This window comes from Perissodus microlepis, chromosome 9 (assembly GCF_051167445.1).
Source record: "Perissodus microlepis isolate ML-2025 ecotype Zambia chromosome 9, ASM5116744v1, whole genome shotgun sequence".
Classification (NCBI taxonomy): domain Eukaryota; kingdom Metazoa; phylum Chordata; class Actinopteri; order Cichliformes; family Cichlidae; genus Perissodus; species Perissodus microlepis.
The window spans coordinates 5,202,549-5,224,631 of record NC_140469.1 but is presented as its reverse complement, the minus strand read 5'-3'; the positions used below and the strand labels follow the sequence as shown (position 1 = coordinate 5,224,631).

At 42.4% G+C, this 22,083-nt stretch overlaps 1 protein-coding gene across 2 annotated transcripts in view; it reads right to left on the bottom strand.

The window, feature by feature from the left end:
* Positions 1–10,863: 10,863 nt before the first annotated feature.
* Positions 10,864–22,083, bottom strand: part of znf438 (zinc finger protein 438) — a 54,245-nt gene continuing 43,025 nt past the window's right edge. For both annotated transcript variants that reach the window (XM_084938794.1, XM_084938795.1), the window contains 2 exons: positions 13,846–15,611; positions 10,864–13,710 (listed from right to left, as the gene is read on the bottom strand). In XM_084938794.1, coding sequence (XP_084794920.1) covers positions 13,122–13,710; positions 13,846–15,587 — 2,331 coding nt within the window. In that variant the 5' untranslated portion in view covers positions 15,588–15,611 and the 3' untranslated portion in view covers positions 10,864–13,121. The remainder of the gene's footprint in view (positions 13,711–13,845; positions 15,612–22,083) is intronic.

The window sequence follows — 22,083 nt, the reverse complement described above, 5'->3', positions numbered from 1 at the left end:
TACATGTTAATCACCTCTTTAACATGCTAACAGAAAAGATGTCACAGCGTCACATCACATCCTTACAGAGCCACAGTGGTCCTTCTTCGACCTGGGATTGGTTGGAAGTAGTTAATGTACTGCTGTCGCTTTTGGAGCAGCTGAACAAATTGTTAAATGCATAGATTACAACACACTGTTATTCCATGAAAAACAACTCTGAGGGTCAGTTTAGGTCACTTGCTAACCCTAAACCCCACCCAGATCTATCCAGCTACTTGACTCGGGTGCCAAATGCTTCGCAACCTCTGGAAATACCTTCTCACTGAGTGCTCCTTCTCTCCCTCTCAACCCTTTCTTTGGGTTGCGTAACAGCTCTTGTGTTGTATTATTGAAACGTTTGGCTCTGATTAGTGCAGCAGATGAAACGGCTAAATGCTAATGTGTGATTTCCCAGGGGGCCGCCCAGCTTCATGGGCTGCAGGTGTTTGGAGAGCAGGAGGAGGAGGAGGGCTTTTAAAGCGCATCAGTGCCAATTACACCTTGCATTGTTTGTATTTTATGTTACTCATCGGGGCAGGTAAACACTCCAGGTTTGCTTCTGAGGTATTTTAGGTGTCGACAGATGCCAGCTGATATCAGACCCCTCCTCCATCCCCCCCTGCCCACGAGGAGTGTAAGCTATTAAAATCAGCCAGGCATTAAATATGAGAAATGTAGGGAGCACCAGAACCCCTTCTTGGCTCTGCTCTAGAGAATAACATGGTATTGATTATCTTGATGGACACAAACCCTCCCACATATCAGCCCCAGGTCACATTTCTGTTGTTTTCTTCTCTACAAGACCTGTAATACCTGAGTATTTATTTCAGCAGCAGAGCTTAACATGTCTAAGGTGATGCTGCTTTGCATTGATGTTGAAAGATGTTTTTACAGTTCTTGCTCAAGGGGCGTGCTGAGGGCTTCCAGCTGTATGATACCCTGTGAGCAAACTCAGCTGCCTTTAGAATCGTGCATCCAGTGTCCAAGGTGAGTAACTCTCTTTTACTGTCCTGTTTCACTCTGCCACACCTAACCACCCCCACTCCCCATCTCCATCCTTCTGCGAAAGCCTGTGCTTTTTTCCCCATTGTGCTGAGCAGGCAGGCAGTAGCACAGAGCCTCCCGGCTTCCTTTCTCTTCTCCTTCATTTAATTTTTTTCTACAGTACATCACTGCAGATTTATCACCTTGTGCTGTTTTCCTCCCAAAAGCGTTGGAAAAGCAGGGGAATTATTCCTCGGCCCTGACAGGATGGGGGGCCTCAGGGTGGTGGATGGGGGTGGACGTTGTTAAGAAAGAATGGAAGTAGATGCTCTAGATGGGGTCTGAAAAATGTGAGTCATGTAAACGCTGCTGAGGAGGAAAAAGGGAGCTGAGGATAATTGATTCTGACGACCCGAGTCAGACGGCGCTCCACCCCAAGGGGGAGATGGTGAGCAGATCCCAGACATAGTCTTCAATGTGAAGCTGGGGACAAGGGGATGAGCTGGAGAGGAGGTGGAGGTGTGTTTTCTACACAGATTGTTGATTTGGAAGTCACTTCACCTACAATACAACACTTGCTTTCCACTTAATGTTTAACCCTCTCAGGCTCAAATTAAACTTTTTGTTGCTAATGCACAACCAAGTCCTGCAGTGGTACTCCTGAGTAAAAAAAACTCATAAAATATGTATGTGGGGTAATCAGGTTGTTAGTTTTTAACTGTTGCAAATCGGCAACGCCTGCCTCGAGAGGGTTAATGCCACCTTCTTTAATCAGGCCAAATGCATATTACATTACATATGCTTGGACTAATCAACCTATCAGGTCAGTAATGCAGATTTCCCCATTTCTTGTTCTTACCTATCTTAACTGTAGGCAGGACAGAATAAAAACAATGTGAGGATGATAACTCTAAAGCAAAATTTCTCTTTTCCTCACATGCACGACACTCTGCAGAAGAACCCCCTTCCTCTTATTAGCCCACGCCCACGGCTCCTTGGAGCCAGACTAAATAAATTCATTACAGATTCAGATGCCTGCTTACTCGCTAACCTTGTTAGCTTTTGCGCTCCAGCAAACAGAGTCCTACTTGTTTGAGTGTGTGCGTCTGGAATGTTTGTATTGATGATTGTTGTATCTGTGTGTGCGTGCTCATATAAAGCCCTGATTCATTTAACCTTATGTGTAAGAATGCTCAGTAAATGTAGGTTACAGCTCAGGCAAACATAATTCCCCAAAGGCAAAGAGCAGCATTAGCATCCGGCTGTTTCGCCACATTCCCTGGAGCTAAGATGACTCCGGAAAGATGCTCTATGTCTTGTTTGAATCCTTTCGGACGCACACACTTAACTCTGCCACACACTCGCATAGCAGAAATAGAAGCTGATGTGAGGGTGAGAAATGAGGACAAGACACAGGTAAAAAAAAAAGGCATATTGTTACAGTATAAAGACAACCATGGAAAAATACTAGATGGGACGGAATCTGACCTTTATCCTTTATCTGTGTCTTTACATTCACTGCGTTGAGGCCTAGAGAGTTGGAGTTATATGAGAAGATAGGGGAGGATCAGAACAGATGGCACAAGTCCCCCTGGGCAAATGCCGCCTACCCTGCTGAACACTGGGAGCTCTTGACCATCTGGACCAAGAGGCAATGAGTAGAATCCCCCTAGCAGATTCCCCATCGAAGCGACATGGAAAAGTAGAGGCGGACTCACTTGGAGCAATGTCACCAATATGGTTTCCAATCAGCTCCATGTCGGAATAAAGTGTCCCACATTTGGAAGTCAGTGACCAGATAGACCTGCTGTGTAGGGATATAGCAGAGTAGTGTGTTGCGCTTCCTCTGCAGACATTAATGAAATGCCTGCTGAGTTCAAAGTTGCAATAAAATGCATTTGTTATCCCGAGAAAAGAAGTCTGTCTTGAAGTCCAGGTAGCGTGTATGTAAATCATGGAGGGAAAGGTCCTGTATTTCTAAAGAAGGGAATGTACAGGGAGGCTAGAGATTTCTTAAAACTTTATGAGCTGTCCATCCTTCGTGTAGACAGTTTCTGGACCAAACTGCATGCAGTCAGAAAGGTTGGCTAACCCTGCCTCCCTGGCAGAATAATGTCTCTTCTACAAATCAAAAGCATATTTTTGGTTTGGCTTGATACGCTGTGCAGTCATCTCTCCTGCTGAAGAGTATGAGACTATTGGATCCAGACTGGTAATGGAATAGGAGAGTTGGGCAAGTTCTACATTTAGTTACTGAACTCTGAGCAGGAAAAAAAAAAATGGATTTCAGAAGAAGATTGCAGCATTAATGGGTCTTAAGGTGGCTAACTCCACTAGAAGGAAAGTGATATCCCTGAATCTCTCATACATGAGATCAACGAGCTAAGAGGGAAGTACACAAAGGAAAAGACTAGCAGTATTGACCAGACACCATGGAATTCCAGTGATATTTGGTGACACGTAGAAATGACAAGTAAAATAACCATAGGCAGTACTGACAGTCAGCTATGAGGACTGAAACACGTATCAGTGTTAGGAATACCACTCATTGACTGATAGGTTGGGAAATATACAAGAAGGTTGCCTCCATATCATGAAACTTTGTGTCGGAGCAACATGTTACTGGAGGCAGGGAACATCAGTAGTTTTCCGAATCTGGATGCATGTCACATATTTTTACTTTTAGCATCAGAATCCGTGTTCCAAAAGAAAACTAAACCCTTTAAGCAGAGTTGCTCTATACTGTACTTATCCAATACATCTGTGGTTTGCATCCTGAGGGATTAAAGATTCAAATCTATGTTGTAACTGAGTACATGAACAGTGGAGAAGAAAAGCATAATGGAAACAAACCCCTCCAGAAATGAAGGCAATCCGATAATGCTGCAGCTGCTTGTGTCACAATATAAAGGTTTTTAGCCCTACTTAATTCGGCCTAGCTACACTGGATAGCTCAAGAAAGAGCAGTCACTGTTGTTGTTGTTGTTGGGCTTTTTTGTTTTGTTTTTTGAACTGCCTTAGAGTGAAAGTCAAAATCAGATGCTATCATTTCCTTCCTTAGTAAAACAAGACAAAAAGGAATATATAGGCAAAGTAAACTTTGCAGAGTTTTGTATGTCTGTCGGGTAGTTTAGCAAATCTGAAACTGCCTACAGCACCTGATCTAATAATTCCTAATAGTAATTAAAGTTTTTGTTTTTACACCGAGCCAAAAAGACACCATGAAATTTCAAATTTGTCAGATGCAAATTTGTTGTGTAATATTATTAATTGCATTGCAATTTTGCAAAAAATTTGTCCTCAAAAATGCTCTACAAGACTAGTCTTACTAGATCATTTGTTCAGATGTGACAAATCAGGAAAATTGAAAATACTGAGCATGATCCCAGAAAATAAATCTGTCTGGTAGGTATGAACAGCTGCATAAAGAACAGGTGGGTCCAAAAAATATTTTTAACACACAACATATTTGCATGAATTTTATATATTCTGGTGTGTAAAGGCCTTTGGTCTTTAGTTTATGAGGAAGAATAGCAGCCATCAAAGCAACTGTACGCTCAAAGCTCGAGGAGCTGCTGGCACATTTCAGTCCTTTGCACACACAGGGGTGGCGGTTCTAAGAACAACACTCAACAACAAGATCAGACTGGAGGTTGAGTGGCTCAGGGAAGCTATCACCCCCCAAAAAACTTTGGTGGTTGCTATAAAAAAATTTTGACCTCTTGCCATACCTCCATTCGCCTTGTTGTTAGCTCAGGAAGAGGAAGGAGAAACTGATGAATTGGGCTTCAGTCACCTTCTGTCCCAGCAATGTTCCTCTGAGTTTTCATTACATGACCTCACCCAACATTTGTTATCAGTCATTAACAATAAAAAATGATCTATGCTGAGTTTTAATGTAATAAAGGTCAGCGCGATAGCATCAGCAAAACCTTTTTGGTTTGTTTTCCTCTATAAGTCATTTTCATTGAACTTAGTTTAACACCCTCCCCTCCCTGATCATGCATGAGCCCACTAACAGTGAAGATCTACTGTGGCAACTGGTATTCAAGTACATCTCTTACGGTTATCATCTGCATGCTGCAGCAGTGCAGGTATTTTTATACCTGCACTGCTGCGAGGTGGAATTTATTTACTGTTAAGGTTATAATGGAACCCCCATAATTTTAATGGGTAAGTTATAAAATAATCCACCCTCTGTACTGTCACCATGAATGAAAAAATAGGTACAGAGACCAAAAGTGTTTCTTGTACCGGGCTGTAAACTACATTGGACATTTTAACTTGCTAGTTTAGTCGGATTTGCTCGCTTTGGGTGCCAGCCTCAAGTGGCCATTAGAGGTAATGCACTTTTTGGCACTTCTACAATCTTTTTAAATCAGTTCTTTGTGTTCTAACAGATCTATTGCAATGCTAATAATTAAATAAATTAAAGCCTACTTATAAGGAAGAGGCCTCCCTTACTACATTTATTTATATTCTATTATCTGTATAGCACTTTAGAGCACACCTTTCACTTTATCAAAAGCACCTTATCAAGCATTTTATTCAGCATCACACTTTAAGCATGGATTTGCACAGTAAAACATTTGCACACAAGAAGTTTAATTATTTATTGAATATTTATTGGGAATCAGTTGTTAGCCTTGTTTCAGATCCTGCACAGCTGCTCCTCATCAAGCAATGTGTTGGTTGTCTGTGAGGAGAAAAGAATGGTGATTGAGATTGTGATTAAGGTTTACCAGTAAGGAAAACTAACGCAAATGTGTGTGGGAAATCTAGGACTACAAGTGGTGCAAATAAGTGTTTGTAAGCTATGATTACTCACTTTTCTTGCCTGTGTCCTCTTCAAAGTGTTTGGGTAAATGTTTCCCTGGGGGGTTCAGACACCATATAAAGGTTCCAGGAGAGACCATGGGCTGAAAGTGTGGTGAATCTTTTTATGCTTGGGTTTTTATAATATTGGGTTTGGTGTAAAATTAAAGTGTGAAATATTTATTAATATAAAAATGTGCAATGTATTTATGTATTTATTTATTCAAATTGATATATTGTATACTGTGAGTGGAATAATGGTTTAGTCTGTGACCGGTTGTCATTAGATAGGGTTGATTGTGCTGTGAAGAAGCTTGACGAGTGAATTCTTTGTAAGGGGAGCTGTATGGCAAATAAATACTTTTTGTTCCACTACACTTGCCTTGGTCCATCTCACTGTGATTCCAGCCGCTAAGGGCCGCCCTGTTACACTACTGCAACAATGAGATTATAAATTTCAGTGGAGGTATTATTGTAATCAAAGGCTTTACCTCAGTATTATCACAAATTCACATTCAGAGGTTTTATCAAGATTTATCAAGTTGGTCTTCCTACAAACTTTGTTGTCCAGAAGTGGCTCTTTAGCCTTTTCCTATTTGTGAATCAGGCAAGAATACTGAATCTACATCCTAATCAACTGAGCACAGAGTGTTGCAGTGGTGTACCTGCGCCTGCTTATCCTCCTGAGGTGTCTCCTTCCCTGTTCCATTTAGAGCCACAGCCCAGCTCGGATCGATCCCTTTCTCCAGCCGCCCGTCATCAATTATTCACCTGATCAGCACTGCTGCTCATTAGATGACTAATCTGGGAGGAGTGAAGAGAGATGAGGTGCTTTGAAACCTGAGACCAAGAGGCAGCAGGGAAGGAGGGGAAGGGTTGGGTCACATCTCCACATCGAGAGGAGAGAGATGGAGGGAGAGTTCATAGATGTGGGATTATCAATTTGTTCGCCTAAGTCCTGACATCCAGGAGAGTTTATAAATCTTTGATGAAACCATAGAATCACTTTGATGAACGTGCACATGGATCACCAACACGGCACACGTGCTGACAGAAGCTTCACGGGTGTTGGCTTATTGAGACAGAGTGGCAGCAGAGCGTGCGTCGACACTGAAAACTGAGAAAGTGGGAGTGGAGCCGGCCAGAAAGATTGCATGTTGCCCTGTCATTACACCCCACCTTAGCTGTTCACGAGAACATCTGTGGTCAGCGTGGGTCACATTTTTACTGTCCTATAAATCTCCCTCAGCTTTCTCCCGGTGACGCCAGTTGTTATTCCAAGTCTTCCTGCCTGTTGTTTTGTGCTCTTGTTTCGACCCAGCCAGGCATGCACATCAGGGTCAGATGGAAGAGAAACAGGTACACACACCAACTAAGTACATAAGTGGATCAACGTGTCCAATATGAATAGGATTGAAAAAGCGATGTTTAGAAGCTGCTCAACCTCAACACTTCCAGGATTGTTAACGGAGGTTTTGCTCAAAGGCCCGAAGAAAGAAAGAAAGAAAGAAAGAAAGAAAGAAAGAAAGAAAGAGGCAGCCCCCAGCTCTCCTCCTTTCCCACTGATCATATACAAGCAAGGTTGGGGTAGGTGTGTGTGTGTGTGTGTGTGTTGTGGGAGGCGGGGGGTCGTGGGGAGGGGGTGGCTTTGATCTCCCCTGTCCCCCTGAGAGCCACAGTGAGGTGGGAGTGCGGCGTGATGGCTGTGGTGTGCGTTTGATTAAAGGGAAATATGCATCAGCGTACAGCGCTTTCCTTTTTATCTGCGCCTGCGATGTGGTGCGATGGTGACGATAATGTAGCAATGTCGCAGCTCTATCAGGCTGAAATCCACCTGAAGTCAAGTGCTTGTAAAGCAGTTTGGAGAAGTTGAGGCACCAATACAAAACCTGACAGAGGCTGTCGTTGTTTTGTGTTGTTTGTTTGAGTTCGTAGCGGCCGAATCAATTAGAGCCCAGGACCTGCATTCCACACCGGTGTGGCAATGGGTAGCATGGCTAGGTCCCAGGACACATCAGAGACAGTTTGAGCCTGACAGCATGGAAACTACTATAACGTCAGCATCTCTGTGTTGTGTGTGAATTTGTCGTCTAACAAAGCAGGCAAAGGGGTAAAAGATGGAGATCAATACTCATGACTGGAAGTCCAAAAGCTAGAAGCGTTTGCACACATGTATCTGTAGAGTACATCAAGACTCTAAAACAGACAGATGGAGAGTCTGCTGGGAGGGGAGGAGCACTGAGGTAAGGCATATGCAGGCTCACAAACGCCTTTTGGGTAACCCACTTTACTTGACCTTTATATCCATACATACGTGCACATTTCCAAAGAGAAATATCAATTAATGTCATTGTCTAAATCTCTTCTGGTGAGAATCCTGCAATGCCTCTCTTCTGTTTTTGCTCCAGTGCATTCCTGCAGAATGGTTTCAGGCAATTAAAATCAGTTTCATTATTTATGTGATCATCTTTGCAAAACTTTTGACATTCCCATCAGTGTCAGTTTTAGTTTGGGATTAGTGCTAATTAGCAAATATTAGCATGTCAACACATGTAAGATTGTGACAATAGTAAACATGCATGCAAAACAGCACGTTAGCATATCGATGGCAGTTCTGAGCACTGAGCCCGTGTCATGCATGACTATCTTGTCACCAGTGCCGATGTCTTTCACGTGCAGCCGGCTGCTGGTGAGGTGCCAGAGGTAGGAGCTTAGCAAAATGAACAATGTCTTTTCCAAACAAGTGGTTTCAAACAAAATCAATCATGACCTTTCTAAAGCTGAGATTTTGGGTTCTGTTTTCAATGATAACCCCGGTAATCATGTCAGGGTTTAGAGCTTTTCAATTCAATTCAGTTTTATTTATACATTGTAAGGTAAAGACCCTGCAATAATACAGAGAAAACCCCAATGATCAGATGACCGCTTATGAGCAAGCACTTGGCGACAGTGGGAAGGAAAAACTCCTTTTTAACAGGAAGAACCTCCAGCAGAACCAGACTCAGGGATGAACTGTCAGCTATGACTGTTTGAGGGTGATTGGAGGGAGACGGGACAAGAGACATGGTGTGGAAGCAGGGTTTTAATAGTTTTGCAATTTTCATTAGTTTTTATTTTTATTTAGTTTTGACTTCAGATTTTCAATTTTATATCAGTTTTAATTAGTTTTTACCAATTGTTTGCTAGTTTAGTTTAGTTTTTATTTTTTTTAAAAAAAACCTTAGTTTCAGTTTAGTTTTGATTAGTTTCAGTTATAGTTTTAGTTTTGTTTGCAATAATTAAGTGTAACAAAATCCCAGTTTCATCATATCAGTCATTCTCTTCTGCTTATCCTTGGGTATGTTGCTATTCCAGCTACCATACCCTGCACCCTGGACAGGTCGCCTGTCTGTCGCAGGACTAACACGCAGAGACAGACAACTCACATTCCCACCTATGGGTTCTTTAAATAAATAAATAAATAAATAAAGGCAGATGAACAACCATTGATACCAGGCAACTATAAAATGTATATCTTGGCCCCAATGAGACTATTAACTCTTGCAGCACCGGGTGTTCGTAATTTTGGTTCAAGTGAATTGATACTTTTTGAAGGCAATTGACTCACACAGTTGTGTAGATATCCCAGTCCTGTTGTCTCGGGATGCATCACGCTGCCTTGCCTGGGGTTAGCTTCTGTTTCTGGGGATGAGGGTTGAGTGTGCTCCCTTACCTTCTCAAGGTAAGCTAGATTAGCCTTCTTGTGTGAGCTTTTCAAGTGCACTTTAAGGTTTGTGGGATTTTTTTCCCTTTAGAAATGTCCCTCATAATTTGTCTCTTTCCACTACAAGACACTTGCTTTATCCAAAACACAGTCATATTCAAAGTAATCCCAAATTGGACTCTGGCGCTTTCTCCCGACTTTTCCTGACATGATTCTGCGCGAGGACGGAGCAGCAACACAGACGACTCGACTAACGTACTGCCACCTGCTGGCATAATGAGACAGCAAGAAATAAATCTGGAAACTAAACTTCATTTTCACCCTTGACTATTGTATGACACACACACATCAACGAAAACTAAACACATTTTTGCTATAAATTCAGTTAATTTTAGTTAGTTTTGTGAACACTCATTACAGTTTTAGTTAGTTTTCCTTTTTTCGTAAAGTCTCGTTTTTATTTTTATTTCCGTTAACGAAAATGTTTTTTCACTTCTAGTTTTCGTCATTTCGTTAGTTTTCGTTAACGATAATAACCTTGTGTGGAAGACAGTCAGAGATTAATAATAACTAATGATTATTAGTGATTGTTATTCTTTATTGATATAAATAATGCAAGTTATGTATCAGCCACACCCAACCACTCAGCGTCATTACATAAATGAAGTAATGCAAACTTCTTTTTAATAAATCCTGTCCTGTGTGGAAGCTTTTGCAATCAGAACTGTGATCTGAATGCATTTTGGTGCCGAACACATTTTGCTTTTGCAAGAACAGCCGCACAGAATCTCTACAGGCTCCTCTTGTTCAGCTTTTATGTTTATTTATTCGTTTCTTTTTGTGTTCATTTTGATATTACATTGTAAGTGGAATAGTATGAAGATGTCTAAGGCAAGACAGGCAAGAGAAACAAGCTAGAAATGGTTGATGGAAACAAATAGAAATGCACAATGTATCGCCAAGTACTGCACCAGGAACCCGACACTCCCCTAGTGGCCAACCCAAGCCACCAGGGGAGCGGGCCAATGACCACACTAGAACATCCAGCCACGCACCTCAGAAACAACAAGAACCCCAATCCCAGGGAGGGGCAGAAGCGTCCAGACGGGAGCAGTGACCATGTCCCATCTTAAACAAGGCCCAGCAAGCCCCAGCCCCATTATTGTAAAGAGCTAATGTTAAACCTTCACAGTGGGTGGCATAATGGCGGCTCTGTCCATTGTTTTCAAATACAGTCTATGCTTCCTACAAGTTTAGCATTCTGAACTTTAACTTTTCCTGAGTTACTGACTCTTTAGTTAAAAAAAGAAGAAGAAAAAAAACATCCACACACACACACACAGTGTCCTGAACAAAGCATATCTTTATTCTCATAAACATCAGGTTCTTCAGGTACATAAACAGCCACAAGCACGAACACTTTCAGTCTTTTGTTATTTTTTTTGTTTCTGACAGCCAACATATCATGTGAGCCAAACACATTACATCGCCTAATGTGAGATTTTTCACTTTCTGACTTTTGCTGACAGTCATACACGCACGTATCTGAGGAGAGAAGAGACTGACCCTTAAGCCTGCCACTTCCTGGTTTGCGTTGAGGGCTTGAAAGCGAAGAACAAGTCACTGATGAACACCCAGACACATCAGATTACTCTCTCAGTGCTTTGGCCTTCATTCAGTCCCCTGTTTGTGTCAGACACATAAGGACAGCTCTACATGGCTTTTTGTTGCCAGTGCTGGCAATGATATATGCATCTTGTTTCCCCTCCTTCACTGACAGAACAAAGCAGCTGATTCACTAGTTACTCTATGTAAATATATATATATATATATTTATTCTCATTATATCTATATATTCTATCTATAGAATAAGTCTATGTAGCATATATATACTTTTGGTAGGTCTTAAAAGATTCAGGTACATTCACTTGACCCTGTGATTTTTTTCTTTTCTTCTTCATATGAAAGATACAGACAGACAGACGTTAACAGAGCTACTGTGCCCCCCAACCAAGAGCAAGACATTTAAGCACCCCCACCCCCAAAAAAGAAGCAAACACAACAAATGTCTCAGTGCTGGTTCTTTAAGGACCAATAACAAGCATAAATATTCTCAGAGACCTCTTTAATAATCTATATAGTATAAAATAGCATATTTTCTGGACTTGACAACAGTTTATATTAACTCTATTCAGAGTCTAGGTGCACACAATTCCACAGGTGCGTACATGAGCTGGCAACAACAGGTAGGCGATTCAATGGTTTTCCTTTGCGTATTTACTAAACCGATGGTATTCTGTCAGTGGTTGAAAAAGCTTCAATGCAAACCTCACTTCTACAATCACAAGTGTGAATAGACCCTTGGCATATCACAGAATACACATATAGGCATTAATCGACAAGTCAAGAAGATAGAACTCGGCTTACTGAGGACCATACCAATGATAAGTCACGTTACGCATGAACACCAACATTTTTTTCCGTTTATTTTTTTTTCTCAGAAGGCCACAAGGATGTCACTTGGGTGCTGGTTAAGAAAAGTGTTCCTTCATGGGTCCAGGTGGATAATGAACCCCAATACCGCCCTTAATCGGACTCTGTTACACGAGCAATACTACACTGAGGATTGTACAGTTACAGAACACTTTTAAACTGTTATGACGCAAAGGCCAGTGGTTAAATTGTCAGCCACTGAGATGGTACCCAATGAACTACTTTTAATTCAGCCGTCCCCGAATAAAATGATCTCCTCAATGCTCTGTTGTAGTATCTAGCCATGCAGACCTGGTAGCTTGAGTCATCTTTAAGATGTCTGACTCTATCTGATAAATGGAGGTGACTAGAATTAGTTTGTGCTCACATTTTACATATCCACAGTAATGTTTTGCTCATAAAAATAGCAAAATGAATGGGAAATAATGAGTAGGAAGCTGCAGGAGCTATTGTGACTTATGAACAACAAACTTGGAGCTACAGCAGTTGACTGCTAAACTTTTGTCCTCTGAAAAATGTGCCTGGTGTTACATGGAAAGGATGATCTGGCTACAAAAAAATGTTTTGCTTTTAAACATTTGATCGTGTGTGGTGTCACTTTTCGTTTTGGTTCGGCACGTTTTAAAAAAAAAGAAAAAGATAAGAAAATCTGATCTTATCTGCATGGCTAGATATATTAAAGGGTGAAATGACCCCTCGACTATTTCAGTTGGGTCATGGATGACCTCTAATAACTTTTAAATAAACAATAGATAGAAAATAATCATTTGCATTTCCAACGAGATATTAAATACATACTTCCAAACAAAACAAAGTCCAAAAACAGAACAGTGCAATCAAAATAACATGAAAAATGATATTGTGTATAAAACTGGATTCTCTGACCTAGCGAGAGCATCTCTTGCAAATCTTAACACAAAGATCACTTTTCACCACAGGCTTGATTTTATCTTTACTGTTTTTCCTCTTTTGCACAAGGTCAGATTTCTCCAGTGGTGAAAGATGAAACTAGTGCTATAAGAGAACATCTCTATCCCTGTGCTGCTGATTGTTAGAACTGAGTGTGTATGAGGAGGAGCCCACGCCAACCCAAAGGGCCAGTCGGCTAACGCGGGCTTGGAGCGGGAGTTTCCAGATCCCGGTCGGCCTCGCCCTCTTCCTGGCCAGAGTATGAGCTCAGGGCATCCCACAGCAGGCTCGGACGCTCACAGTGGTGGTGACACCTCCAGTGCTCCATGACCAGCTCTTTAGTGTCTAGCACCTCACTGCAAAGCACACAGTTAAAAACTGCACCTGTGGCAAGAATGCCGAGGCCTCCGCTGCTTTCTGGTGATGGGAGGACCCCGCTGTCATCTCCTTCCCTTCCTCGGTGGTGGGACATGATGTGCTTCTTAAGCTTGGAGAAAGAAAAGAATTCTTCGTCGCAGCTTCCACACTTGACCAGATTGCGCTTCTCATTTAACTGTCGCCAGTAGTGGGCAGCGTGCTTTACCAGTTCGTTCTCGGCCTCACGGCCTCCCCTTGGGGGTTGGCCCTCACAGAGTTGAATGTGGACCTCCTCCCCGTGCACATATCGCAAATGCATCTTCATGTCTGCAAAGGTGGGAGTGATTGCCTGACAGCGGCCACATTTGATCTGCAGCTCCACAGGATCTTCACAATCCTGTTCATCTGATGGTTCCGGCAAGCTGCCCCTGCAGAGAAATAAAAGGAATAAGGTGCAGTCAGTCAGTATCTTTGGCTGTTTAATTCACCTTGCTAGAAGTTAAAGATCAAAAATGAGGTTGCAGCATATATTCATTAGTTATCTCAATCGCTAATAATCTTACCCCTCTACAAGCACGTCTTCCTCATGATGACTGACTGACGGCTCCACGGTTAGCACCACCTTATGGACCTCTCTCAGATGACTGAAGTATACCCCAACATATCCAAAGGCCTTTTCGCAGAACTCGCAGGATAGAGAACGACGTGGCCGTACCTCAGAGTGATGAAGCTTCTTGTGGGTGCTCAGGCTGCTTGAGTGAGCATACGTCTTGCGGCAGATGGGGCAGATGTGCGGCCGATTGTTGGCGTGACTGTTCATGTGGCTCTGAAGGTGATGCTTGAATTTGAAGCAGCGGCTGCAGGTGGGGCAGCGGTGGGGCGGTCGGCTTCCTATGAACACTCTAGGATGGGAGCCCCCTCTGAGGTGGAGGGTTACCGGGGTTGGCTGAGGTGGACAGTCCAATGCTTTTGTTGTGGTAGAGGTGGAGAGCTGATGACCAAGTATGAGCTCCTGTTCTTGGCCATCTGGCGTAATAGCAGGCAGACTAACCAACTGGGGAACTGTCTCCATCACCAACATGGGCTTGGGTCGAATGCTGCGGTATTTTTTTGAAATATCAACTTCCTTTTGTTTGGATCCTGGAACAACTGCCGGCTGTTTCTCCGGGACCCTTCTACGGAAGAAGGATAAAGACCTTTTCTTGCGGGCTTCAAAAGCTAAGATGTCTTCCATTGTTTTTCTCTTCCTTCCTCTCTTCTTGCCAGGTGGCTTCTGGAGTGTTCCTACAACAGGCATTAATGTGGGCTGGGCCTGAGGCTCTAGACTGGAGTTAGGCACCCGGTTGTGACTCAAGGTTTCAGCTGTGTCGTGGGACTTGGATGTAGAATCTAAAGGGCTGGTGAGTCCTTTCAGGCCAGGTAAACTTTTCTTTTCTGGAGATAAATTATTGAGCTTGGCAGCTGGGATGAGGGTGCTCTTCATTTTAGAGTAGGGCAAAATGGGTAATTTCCCCTTAGGTGGGGATGGGATAATCTGGACTGCTTTACTGAAGATAGCTGGAGAAAGGACAGTGATACTGCCCTGGGTCTGGGCTGCAGCCAGCTTAGATTGGCACACTCTCACTGTAGTCTTATTGTCCTCCGGTGATTTGCTCTGGGAGCTTTTGATGGAAGCAGGGGGGCACTGCAGGTTCTGAATGAGACCAGTGGTGGTAGGTCGTTCTGAGCCATCTGGTACTCGCTCCAACTGAGAACCCGGGTAGAGGACAGCATTATCTGGTAGAAGAGCAGTAACAGAGATGTCAGAGGAGGCTGGGTCTATTAGAATTAGCTGCTCTGAAGGCTCTTCTTTGGGCACTAGGGTTTCCTTTGTGTGCTTGGTCTCTTGTAGATTCTTCTTAATAGCTGTTGATGCTCCACAACCCACTGATTTGGTCTGTGCTAAGTCAGAAACTCTGGAGGCTGTTTTCACCCTGGCAGGTAGTGGAGGAGATTTGACCTTATCTGTGGTCCCCTTGCTCCTCATTGGCTGGTATCTGGGAATGGGTAGTTTAAGGTTCTTCTGATGCTGCGGCGACTGAGAAGAAACAGAAGGTGGGAGCGCCACCAGGGAGAATGTGCCATCTTGACCTGCTATTTGCATGAGTGCATAGTTTTGGGTGGGCACAATGATGGACTTGGGGCTTGAGGCAGTGGTAGCCTCAGGCAGAGCAGATGAGGGCTGACAGGACTGGACCGCAGGGGAAGGAGAGGGCACCACAGCCGGGGCCTTGGGGGCAATGCTCCGAAACTGAAGGCTCTTCATCTGATGGTCTGCAGTCACTACCAACTGAAACACAAGCATAAAAAACATGCATATAAGTTCATGCACTGAGGGCCTTCAGCTTTTCCAGTGTTAAATCCCCCTTAAACCCCGAACAGGCAACCCATCAGCTAGCCTGCATGCTGATGCTCTGACAGGAACAGCCAATAACGAACATCAAGGTCAAGACGTCCTGATCGTATTTACAAATGCAGATATACTTTAAAAATCTCATAAAAACTAAATCGTTTTCCTACTTCTACGTGAAATACTTACCAGCATGCTGCCAAAATGTGCATTGCTGGTGACTAGAACTTGAACTAATAGTCCTTTCAAGTATCACATTTACAAAGCAAAGACGTCTTTGCTTTGTGTCTAGGTGTTCATCAGTGACTTCAAGTATTGTAAATCTTGCCCCGTGGATGCAGATTTTGTCTATGAACGAGGCAAGATTTTTCCTCATGAACAATGAAAGTCAACACTGCAACACGTAGCACGTGCGCAGGCTTAAACTGGTTTGGTCTACAGACGGCAACAAGATGTGGTCAGAATGGGCGGGAGATATATTTTGGATGCATTTTTTACTCCTCATGCAAGAACAATTTTCAGAAGCCAAAATTTAAGAATTCTCACTGCACTGTTAGTGAGAACTGGTTAGAGTTCATGTCATTGTGGTTGATAGTTCGGACCTTAATATAAATGCAACCCCTCTGCATACGGTCTCCTTTTCTTTCTTTCTTTTTTTGTGGTGTCGCTACTTTGCAACCCAAGCAAGACAGCAGCAACGTGCAGTGTGTAAAATGCAGGCATATGCACAAGTGTGACAAGCTGTCCTATTGCCCATGTCTCTCTAGACCCAAACAGCAGACTCTCTCTCCCCCAGGCTACGGACAGAGTGCCCCCTTTGATATGGGCTCAGCATGTAGTCAAGGTACATGCTGAGGATCTGTGGTGAAGGAACTCCTTTTACCCCCCCACTTCCTGTAAGGATCAGTCAATGGAGCGTGAAAGCTGCTCCCTACTCAACCTGGCCAAAGGCAACGAGGATGTCCCTGAAAAAAAAAAAGACCTGGGTTTATTTTATCATCCCTTGTTCACAAATAACAATTCATGGTAGCCCAGTGGGGATGAGGCTTTGCACTCCGTGTTTCACCTTTCTGACTATGTTGATACAGTGGGGGAAACTATAACCTCAGAGTGAGGTTTTAAGCAAGTCTTTATTATCTCAATCTACCATAGCGTTTCCATCCATCAATCAAAAGCCACAGGTATGGTTTTAAAAACAAAGGCAGAATTCCCTTCATTTATATCAATACTCTATCTTTATATCAAAAGCAGGGACAGATTACACTGGAATGCTTCAAAAGGCCTAACTGTAAACAGACTCTGGGATTTCAATTTCACATTATGACCTGAACCTTAATAGCACCGTTTGATACAGGCAATGTTCCAGCTCCACTCTGTAATACCAAACAGCATAAAGTGCAACAATCTGGAGGTGTTACAAAAGGCAAATATTTAAACAAAACAATTTCTCCATACAAAACCCCCTGCCTGCTTTCACGCTCAAAGCCCTGCACACTCAAAAGGAGGAGAGGAAAAGAAAAACGGCAAAGGGCATATTGTTTAACAGCTGGAAGTGTTTCTGTGCACAGATTATTTATACAGTACCCCTACCGCATTACGACTCCATAAAGCTGGAGATATTCCTCCTCTGTGTGGATAGTTGATTTCAATTTGACTGTGACTTTGGCAGAACACAGAGTGGAATAAAACTGTGGGATGTGCGTTCCTCTGGGTGCTTTATGTAGGTATAAAAAGTGAGAGAATAGACTTGAGGCAATACCTGTTGATTAATTCTGCAATGTGTACATTAATTAAGTTTCTATCTGTGGTGTTATTGCGTTGCTGTGTTTTATAAGACCATATTCACTGCAGGAAGAAGAAGTAGGAACAGAAAGAAAGGGGGAAACTTCCTCATGATTTTTGTTCAGGGAATTTATCCTTGGGCAACTTTGTACACAAAGAAAGGAGAAGGCTCAACCTATGTAGGCAGCTGAAGCACAACTGCACAGTCACTAGGCAAACAGAGCAGCGCCAGCGGTGGGAGATCAGGAGGGTTATGAAAACTGTCCTGGTGTAAGATGGCCCCAGTGAGTCGAGCTGAAAGTTGATGACCACCGTTTATGTTCATAAGCTTAAAACAGTATAAATTTACACTCTAAAAATTACCTATCCAAAACCTGAAAACTGAATACCTACCTAACGATCAGCCACCTGATCGTTAGGTAGGTATATATGAATGTTTTCCAGAGCTGCCATTGTCACTTAGCATGCTAACTTTCACTCATTTGTGGGACTCATTTTAGCTCATTTCAGGATTTAATCTCTGACTGTTTCTTTTGTCCAGACTCCCTCTCCACATCAAACGGCTGTCCCTCCCTGAGTCTTGTTCAGCTGGAGGTTTCTTCCTGTTAAAAGGGGAGTTTTTCCTCCCCACTGTCACCAATTTGCTTGCTCGTATGGGATGATCTAATTGTTGAAGTTTTCTCTGTATTATTATAGTGTCTTTAACTTACAATATCATCTGGAGGCCATGATAAAACCATATTAAACTGAACTGAATGTACTGTTATCACAATTAAGACTTGTTCTCATTTTAAGAGGCCCTAAAGACAACACTTTAAAAAAAAACAACTTTCGGGCCACATCTGCTAATTCACTTCACTGAATGGGTCAATGACACAACACAGACCCCTTTACTGTTGCACAGAAGGCAATACAGATATATGTCAAAGTGCTACTTTTAAACTTCCAGCTATTTTTGTAACCCTTCTACAGTTTGTTAATTTCCCTCTGTGTGTTCCTGCTCATAATTTGATTCAGGTCTCAGTATGTGCCTCTATCTACATAACCTGCATTTTAAAAACTCACTTCTTCCACTTCAGGCACATTGGAGAGGGAAGAGACAAAAATGATGAGAAATTCAATTCAATTCAATTCAATTTTATTTATATAGCGCCAAATCACAACAAAAGTCGCCTCAAGGCGCTTCATAGATACAGAGAAAAACCCAACAATCATATGACCCCCTATGAGCAAGCACTTTGGCGACAGTGGGAAGGAAAAACTCCCTTTTAACAGGAAGAAACCTCCGGCAGAACCAGGCTCAGGGAGGGGCGGGGCCATCTGCTGCGACCGGTTGGGGTGAGAGAAGGAAGACAGGATAAAAGACATGCTGTGGAAGAGAGACAGAGGTTAATAACAGATATGATTCAATGCAGAGAGGTCTATTAATACATAGTGAGTGAGAAAGGTGACTGGAAAGGAAAAACTCAATGCATCATGGGAATCCCCCGGCAGCCTACGTCTATTGCAGCATAACTAAGGGAGGATTCAGGGTCACCTGGTCCAGCCCTAACTATATGCTTTAGCAAAAAGGAAAGTTTTAAGCCTAATCTTAAAAGTAGAGATAGTGTCTGTCTCCCGAATCCAAACTGGAAGCTGGTTCCACAGAAGAGGGGCCTGAAAACTGAAGGCTCTGCCTCCCATTCTACTTTTAAATACTCTAGGAACAACAAGTAGGCCTGCAGAGTGAGAGCGAAGTGCTCTAATAGGGTGATATGGTACTACAAGGTCATTAAGATAAGATGGGGCCTGATTATTTAAGACCTTGTATGTGAGGAGCAGGATTTTGAATTCAATTCTGGACTTAACAGGAAGCCAATGAAGGGAAGCCAAAACAGGAGAAATATGCTCTCTCCTTCTAGTCCCTGTCAGGACTCTTGCTGCAGCATTTTGGATTAGCTGAAGGCTTTTCAGTGAGTTTTTTGGACTTCCTGATAATAATGAATTACAGTAGTCCAGCCTGGAAGTAATAAATGCATGAACTAGTTTTTCAGCGTCACTCTGAGACAGGATATTTCTAATTTTAGAGATGTTGCGCAAATGGAAGAAAGCAGTCTTACATATTTGTTTAATATGTGCGTTGAAGGACATGTCCTGGTCAAAAATGACTCCAAGGTTCCTCACAGCGTTACTGGAGGCCAAGGTAATACCATCCAGAGTATGAATCTGGTTAGATACCATATTTCTAAGATTTTCAGGGCCGAGTACAATAACCTCAGTTTTATCTGAATTAAGAAGCAGAAAGTTAGCGGCCATCCAGGTCTTTATGTCTTTAAGACATTCCTGCAGTTTAACTAATTGGTGTGTGTTATCTGGCTTCATGGACAGATAGAGCTGGGTGTCATCTGCATAGCAGTGAAAATGTATGCTATGTCTTCTAATGATGCTGCCTAAGGGAAGCATGTATAATGTAAACAGAATTGGTCCTAGCACTGAACCCTGTGGAACTCCATAATTAACCTCAGTGTGTGAAGAGGACTCTCCATTTACATGCACAAATTGGAGTCTATTAGATAGATATGATACAAACCACTGCAGTGCAGTACCTGTAATACCTACAGCATGTTCTAATCGCTCTAATAGGATATTATGGTCAACAGTATCGAACGCTGCACTGAGGTCTAGCAGGACAAGCACAGAGATGAGTCCACTGTCAGAGGCCATAAGAAGATCATTTGTAACCTTCACTAAAGCTGTTTCTGTGCTGTGATGAGCTCTGAAACCTGACTGAAACTCTTCAAATAAACCATTCCTCTGCAGATGATCTGTTAGCTGTTTGACAACTACTCTTTCAAGGATGTTTGATATGAAAGGAAGGTTGGAGATTGGCCTATAATTAGCTAAGACTGCTGGGTCTAGAGATGGCTTTTTGAGTAAAGGTTTAACTACAGCCAGCTTGAAGGCCTGTGGTACATAGCCGACCATTAGAGATAGGTTGATCATATTTAAGATCGAAGAATTAATTAATGGCAGGACTTCTTTGAGCAGTTTTGTAGGAATGGGGTCTAAAAGACACGTTGATGGTTTGGAGGAAGTAATTATTGAAGTTAACTCAGAAAGATCAATTGGAGAAAAAGAGTCTAAATTAACATCAATGGTACTAAGAGTAGCTGTAGATAATATTACATCTGTGGGATGATTACTGGTAATTTTTTCTCTAATGATAAAAATTTTATTTGTGAAGAAGTTCATGAAGTCATTACTAGTTAACGTTAAAGGGATGGTTGTCTCAACAGAGCTCTGACTCTTTGTCAGCCTGGCTACAGAGCTGAAGAGAAACCTGGGGTTGTTCTTATTTTCTTCAATCAGTGATGAATAGTAAGATGTTCTGGCTTTGCGGAGGGCTTTCTTATAAAGCAGCAAACTATTTCTCCAGGCTAAATGATGATCCTCTAAATTTGTGACACGCCATTTCCTCTCCAGATTACGAGTCATCTGCTTTAGGGTACGTGTTTGAGAATTATACCACGGAGTCAGGTACTTCTGATTAGAGACCTTAGTTTTCACTGGAGCTACAGTATCCAGAGTCGTACGTAGTGAGGAGGTGAAATTATTAACAAGATAATCGACCTCTGTTGGGGTAGCGTTCAGATAGCTGCTCTGCTCTGTGTTGGTACAGGGCATTGAAGATGATAACAGTGGGTGGATTATATTCTTAAACTTAGTTACAGCGCTTTCAGAAAGACATCTACTTTGATAAAATCTACTCTCCACCGCTGTGTAATCAATTATTGTAAATGTAAATGTTATCAGGAAATGATCAGACAGGAGAGGGTTTTCAGGAAACACTGTTAAATGTTCAGTTTCTATGCCATATGTTAAAACAAGATCTAGAGTGTGATTAAAGTGGTGGGTGGGTTCTTTTACATTTTGAGAGAAGCCAATTGAGTCTAATAACAGACTAAATGCCATGTTGAGGCTGTCATTTTTAGCATCTACATGGATGTTAAAATCACCCACAATAATTATTTTATTTGAGCTCAGAACTAAATTAGATATAAAGTCTGAGAAATCAGACAGAAACTCTGTGTAAGGCCCAGGTGGACGATAGATGATAACAAGTAAGACTGGTTTCTGAGTTTCACAGCTGGGGTGGACAATGTTAAGCATCAGGCTTTCAAATGAATTAAAAGTCTGTCTTGGTCTTTCATTAATTAATAGGCTGGTGTGAAAAATTGCTGCCACACCGCCCCCTCGGCCTGTGCTTCGAGGTTTCTGGTAGTTAGAATGACTCGGGGGTGTTGATTCATTTAAACTAACATAATCATCCTGCTGCAACCAGGTTTCTGTAAGGCAGAGTAAATCAATTTGTTGATCAATTATTAAGTCATGTACTAACAGAGACTTGGAGGAGAGAGACCTAATATTTAATAATCCACATTTCACTGTTTTACTCTTTGGTTCAGATGTGGATACTGTATTGTTCTTTCTTTTTGATTGTTTATGTTTAAGTTGTTTGTTGCTGGTTTTTAGTTTGTTTTTTGTCTTTTTGGAAGCTGACACAGTCTCTATGGAGATGGGTTTTTGGGGGGGTAGCAGGAGGAGAGAAGCTGCAGAGAGGCGTGTAAGACTGCAACTCTGCTTCCTGGTC